Source organism: Oreochromis niloticus, linkage group LG17 (assembly GCF_001858045.2).
Source record: "Oreochromis niloticus isolate F11D_XX linkage group LG17, O_niloticus_UMD_NMBU, whole genome shotgun sequence".
NCBI classification, from domain to species: domain Eukaryota; kingdom Metazoa; phylum Chordata; class Actinopteri; order Cichliformes; family Cichlidae; genus Oreochromis; species Oreochromis niloticus.
This window is the reverse complement of record NC_031981.2, coordinates 26,128,966-26,134,965: the sequence shown is the minus strand read 5'-3', so window position 1 is coordinate 26,134,965 and position 6,000 is coordinate 26,128,966. Positions and strand designations below refer to the sequence as shown.

The window sequence follows — 6,000 nt, the reverse complement described above, 5'->3', positions numbered from 1 at the left end:
TTTAGATTTGGGTAAAATATCAAGTCTTTTCAAGTAAACAGGTTCAAGTCCAATTCAAGTCCCAAGTCACTGGTGTAAAAGTCCAAGTCAAGTCACAAGTCTTACAACCTTTTTTCAAGTCAAGTCTAAAGTCATAAAATTAATGACTCGAGTCTGACTCGAGTCCAAGTCATGTGACTCGAGTCCACACCTCTGGGAGTGATACACCTCCTGTTGTCAGGCCTGCAGGTTTATCCCTGTGCTGTTCTCCTCTGTCTTTTGGTGGAAAAACTTTTTTTTTTTTACTGGCACACATCATTTGTGGGGCATCTTATTGCGACACCTGATTGTTCTCTCATTTCAGTTTTAGTAATATTTTAAAAGGTTGTACAAAATGAAAAAACGGCAGGTGTATTGGCTGCATTTTTAGATAAATAGTTGTATATGTTTACAAAATTTACAATTTATATTTGCATTTCAAGTTATAAAAATTTACTCAACATGTCTGTTTTTTTTTTTTTTACAGTAAAAAAAATACTACTAGGATTTGAAGTTCTTTGTGTGATTTCAGATCAGTAATACTAATGCAGTATGTCAGTGAAAAAAACAACTAAATTCAGTTGAGCTGAAAAGAATGATACCAAATAAGGCAAGGGGGAAAAAATAAAATGAAACAATTTGAGGGTGAAATACAAACGTAAACTCAAAAGGAGTCAAAAATGGCCGGTTGTATTTCAGACCTCAGTGGGTTAATCCAACAAATCATGAAAAATTAGGTTTAAATTTTTGTTCATGACAGTGCAGATTTCTGACATTTTGTGTAATTTAAGCATGTAACAATTTGATTATTTTCTAACAAAAAACAGTGTGAAACTTAAATTAGACTTGTGTTTGTAAATGAACCGCCCCATGTTGTGTAGCTTTCTGGATTTTATACTTATTGGTAGAGCTGGGCGATATATCGAGTTTTTTTAAAAATACCGATATATTTTTTATACGAGATATAAGATGTGACAATATCCTTTATATCGATATAGTCTATGTTATGTTATAATTATAGTTGCGGAGCCGCAAGTTTGCCTCTCTTTCGTCCACTTTTGTCTTTACGCAACGTTACTCGACCTCGCCTCTCCTTCACTGAACACAACTCCCCCTCCTCCCCCATCGCTTCACCTGCAGGCAGCGACAAGATGGACATGGCAAATCTCCGTTAATGAGTTACTGCGCATCGCCCCGTGCATGGGGCTGGACGGCGTCAACGTGTTAACGAGCTAACCACGCTAACGAGCTAGCCACGCTAACGCCATGCACGGCCTGAAATCCTTTCATTTTCTCAAAAGTTGACTGCGCGCCTTTTGTATGAATTCTGGTTGTGCTTGATGACCACGAACCGATTTTATGTGATACACAGCACTCAGCAATCTGTCAAAAAATGTTTTAGTTCGACTTTGGTAAGCTACGGAGCTGCACCGCTTGATGGATTGTCGGAGCATTATGGTTACCAAGGAGCCTCACGGAGTAATACGTACTGTGCTTCAACGTAATATTACCGTATTGTGTGTGTATAAGGACCATAAATGGCACCTGTTCAGAAACATGGTTACGAAGCAGATTTCAAACTCCAGGCTGTCAGTCACGCAGTAGAAGTTGGGAACAGAGCAGCTGTGAAATCTGTCTATGTTATTATGCTCAGCGTCTTTTAGTTTACATTTTGACTGCACAATTGTGAGCTCTTTGTTATGCACAAAACAACATAGTTTTCTTTTATTTATAGAGCATCATTATTTAATAAATGCTCATAATTTATTTTTGAGTAGTTTTTTTTCATGTACATCTATGCTGTATGTTAATAAAAGTGCCTGTGTGACATCTGGCACACAGCTTTGACTAAAAACTCTTTTTGTTCTTACTTTATGGCTTTAAAAAAATATCGAGATATATATCTTATATCGCCATCCAACTAAAAAATATCGAGATATGAATTTTGGGTCATATCGCCCAGCTCTACCATCTAATGACTCCATGATGAAATTGTTAGCTCGGCGCCCTGTTGTTTCCATAACTCCTGAGCAGGTCTTCAAGGTGTATGCTGCCGTGCCCTCTTTAACTCCAAAGAGCTCAAAAAACTCTGTTCTTGCCAAGGACTTATTGCTCTGCTCGTCGAGAACAACGTACGCCTTAACAGCTTTCTCCCTCTGGCCGGCTGGATAAACTCTGACAAGACAGATTTTGGAGCACAACCTTGTTCTGACTATAGTCCCACAAATGTCTGTGCATTTTGCTGTGACAGCTTGAGGAGCTTCTTCTCCTTGCTCCCCGCCTTGCTCTCTTGTGGTTACAGAAGTCTCTGCTATCCAGGGGGCTGGGCCTGGGTGTAGCGCAGTAGGGTGGTTCTCACTCTTGCACTCTCTGCACTAAACGTTTTTGTGGCAGTCTTTCGCTAGATGAGTGAATGAAGCGCAGCACTTAAAGCAAATATTATTCTCTCTAAGATAAGCTTTCCTTTCATCCAAAGGTTCTCCTAAACCCTCGACAGTTTCTGAGGAGGTGTGGTTTGTTGTGGAGTGGGCATTGTTCATCTGGTTTGGCCCTCCTCTTCCCTGAGGGGCTGGCTTGCATGCTTTTAGAGTTTGAGGAGACTTCTGTCTTTTTGACAGAAATGGGTATTTTCATGTTTTGTTTGAAACAGTGTTCTGGCTTCCCTGTCCTCCAACCACCTGTGAGAGGGGAAAAGCTTGGATCATTGAGTGTTTTGGCTTGATCACAAACAAACTTTGCAAAGAAGGAGAACGGTGGGTAAGACGCTTGATGATTTTCTTTGTAACAAGATGCTAGAGAGACCCACTTGTCATGCAGGGAGTATGGCAACTTTTGGACAATTGGAGTGATGCCCCGAGATGTGTTCAGGTAACTGAGGCCTGGTAGGAACCCATTGGCTCTGGCGACTTCAAGCTCCAAGAGAATGTCTCCCAGCTCTCTCAGCTTTTGATTTTCTCGATTTGAGATTCTTGGAAAATCATCCACTTTCTTCAGGAGAGCCTCTTCAATTGCTTCTGGTGATCCATAGCAGTCTTCCAACCCAATACAGCTACTGCTGTATTGTCTCATATCATGTGACTGTGTCTGGTGTCTGTAGGTATCCTTGGATGGATTTAAGCTGTGTGAATGTTCTTGCTTGAACGGGCCTGTCTTGTAGGGGCTTTGAGTACGAGGGTAATATGGAGTAGCATCTTGACTCAATTTGGATGTTCTCTGAACAGGCAAGTCGTATTTGCTGATCTCATCACTGTCGATGGGTAGTTGGTGCATCAGAGTTGGCATGAGTTCTGGTAGCTCTGAGTCTTGTTGAGGTTCAGGACTTGGATTATGCTCAACGTATTCATTTTTCAGGCTAACCCAATCTAACTCCCCAAATTCGTTCTCAACAGCTGCTTCAAGAACATTTTCTTTAGCAATGACAGCTGCAGCTGCGTTCTCAAGTCTCAAGATATGTAAACTGGCTTGCAGCTCTGCTTTCTTCCTGGCAGCCTCAGCTGCTGCTTTTTGTTGTTCCTCCTCAATATATGCTTGTGCTTTTAACATATCTGCCTCTTTTTGTGCAAATAGTGCTTGACCATGTGCAGCCTCTACTTTTGCCCATGCTCTGGCTGCAGTGGCACTGGCTGAAGAGCGCTGACTGGCATATGAGGTGTTGGAGCATATTGACCGCGTCTCAAGCGTGTCGTCGTTACTATCCATTGCAACTTAGAAAAAACAGAAGAAACTGTTTCCACGCAGATCCACTTTTCTGTAGGTAGCCGTTTTGGGACAATGCCTTTTTACTATTCTGCCCTCACTAGCGTGTGAAGCTGGTTTCTAGCTTGGCAGATAGCTAACAGGTCCACAATAAACATCTAGGAGTCAGCGGATACGTTTTAGATGTTTACTGTAGAAGCACTGTAAAACTGGTATAGAAACAAAAATAAAATATTACATTTCTGCTGTAATTGCATTTTCTTTACAACATCAAACATTAAGCCATGCACTACAATGTATATAACACATAAACACAAGCATATCCAGAACCTTTCACTGGTTATTAGGCCCAGGCATTTAGCGATTAGCTTAATGCTAACATTACATGGGAAATCCCATAAACGGGCTAACGTGTTAGCATCGCGGCCGTTTTTCACACAAAGGAAAGTTTCTCACACAAAACTCTAAACTGCTACACAAAACTATCGCGGGAAAGCTTACACAACAGAGAGCAACTACTTACAGGCATGTGCTCTCTCAGGCTCAGCAAGAAAAAGTGAACAAAAAGTGGAACAGACCCCAGTTTGGCTAAAAGACTGCTTTTCACTGGTGAGGTACGGCAAGTCTGCTGGTACAAAAATCACACACCCAAATTATCATGCCTGCCTTAAAGGGGCAGCACACCATCTGTATCAGGTGTCTCAAACTTAAATGAGCTGTGGGCCACTGCTGGCACTGTCATGTCATTGGAAGGCCACTTTAGTGTTCAAGTAGTACAAAAAAAACCCCAAACAAGCAAACAAGAAGACACACAAAAATTTAGTGTTTTGTTTGTTTTTTTTAATTTTCAGATATTGTATAGCAAGACAAAACTGCAAATGTGAATGCATTTTTTTTCTCCCTCTTAAGTAACTGACACCTTTCATTGAACTAACAAATAAACAAATTGGTACTCTGTTTCTGGCCAGACACATGACAGCACTTCTGCTACAATTTAGTTATTTAACAAAATAAAAATGCAGACACAAGTTTACAAATTAGTTTTTGACTGCTAGTAAAAATTGTTTTCTTTACAAATAACTCTCTTACTGAACTAACACAGCCAATCCCTCAAGATGTTTGTACTCTCTGTTCATATTACCTTCATATTAGATAATTTTTTGCTATTTACAGAAGTTAATTTAACATTGCACTCAACAACAATCACATTCTCCCTAACAAAATAGGAACTTCAAGGGACAAATTGCATTATATTTCTCCACATCAATATACGGGCTGCAAGTAGGGGTGACGTAAGCCCCTGGCCGCGAGTTTGGGACCCCTGATCTGTATTTTCCAGTATTGCATGATTACAAAACTTCTACTTAACACAGTAAGCATGTGGCCATCACTGTAACACAGCACCAAAAGACATACTGCAGGATCTCTAATGCAACATCACAAGAAAGGTGTAACAGTGAAATTACTAAAATGTCTCAGAGCAAAGTGTGTGTGTCTGTTTGTGTGTTCATTACTTCAAAGAACATGGCAGCACTTATTCCAGAGTTTATTGACTCTGGTATGACCAAAGGCAGTCCTGATTTCCTCTGCTTTGTCATGAGTGTCACTGTGTTTTCAGTGTACAACATTCTCACTGCAGGATCATTATTATTTATCTTTTAAAACACAAGTTGCAGATTTTAAACCACAGTTTTTTGTTTTGTTTTGGGGTTTTTTTGTTTTTTGTTTTTTTTGTAAAGGCACTGAATTACCTTAATACAGATGAGTTATATAGACATTGTAAATATATGACGAATAAATAAACTAGATCATACATCAGATTTTTGCATGTTAATTATGAATATGAATATATTTTTCATTGCAGTATTGTGAGTGACCACTACGAGAGATTATTAACAAGGCTATACAGTTCTACCATATAAAGCTAAGTGACACCAAAAAAACTGAGCTACACAATGGAACACACAAAGGTATTTTAATATGAGATATACACCAGTTTTCCCCAAACATCTCATGCATACTGTTTAAACAGGCCTAATAATTTTGGACATGGGCGCATCATGGGTGTGATCTGTGGTATCTATGTCCGTGGGTTGGGAATGTATCCTGTAGGCTGGGGTTTAGTATTCTGTGGAACAAGTTTGCTCTGACACACCTCACTGTACTCACTGAGATGAACACTCTGATCATCTACTTGTTAAAAAAAAAAGTTTAATAGTAATAAAAGTGTAATTAAGTTATCCAGCCAAGTAACTGCACTTTGGTAGCAGTTTTTAATGGTATGGT

The 6,000-nt window shown here is 39.7% G+C and overlaps 1 protein-coding gene across 1 annotated transcript; it reads right to left on the bottom strand.

Moving 5' to 3' along the window:
- Window positions 1-1,873: 1,873 nt before the first annotated feature.
- LOC102075783 (uncharacterized) lies at window positions 1,874-4,333 on the bottom strand. Its single transcript, XM_005468279.4, has 2 exons — window positions 4,238-4,333; window positions 1,874-3,923 (listed from the first exon to the last, which is right to left on the bottom strand). The coding sequence occupies exon 2, from the start codon at window positions 3,715-3,717 to the stop codon at window positions 2,485-2,487; it is 1,233 nt and encodes a 410-aa protein (XP_005468336.1). The 5' UTR covers window positions 3,718-3,923; window positions 4,238-4,333; the 3' UTR covers window positions 1,874-2,484.
- Between the last annotated feature and the right edge of the window lie 1,667 nt (window positions 4,334-6,000).

Excerpts from the sequence above, each read along its gene's own strand:
- LOC102075783 (XM_005468279.4), bottom strand. The coding sequence starts at position 3,717 with ATGGATAGTAACGACGACACGCTTGAGACGCGGTCAATATGCTCCAAC.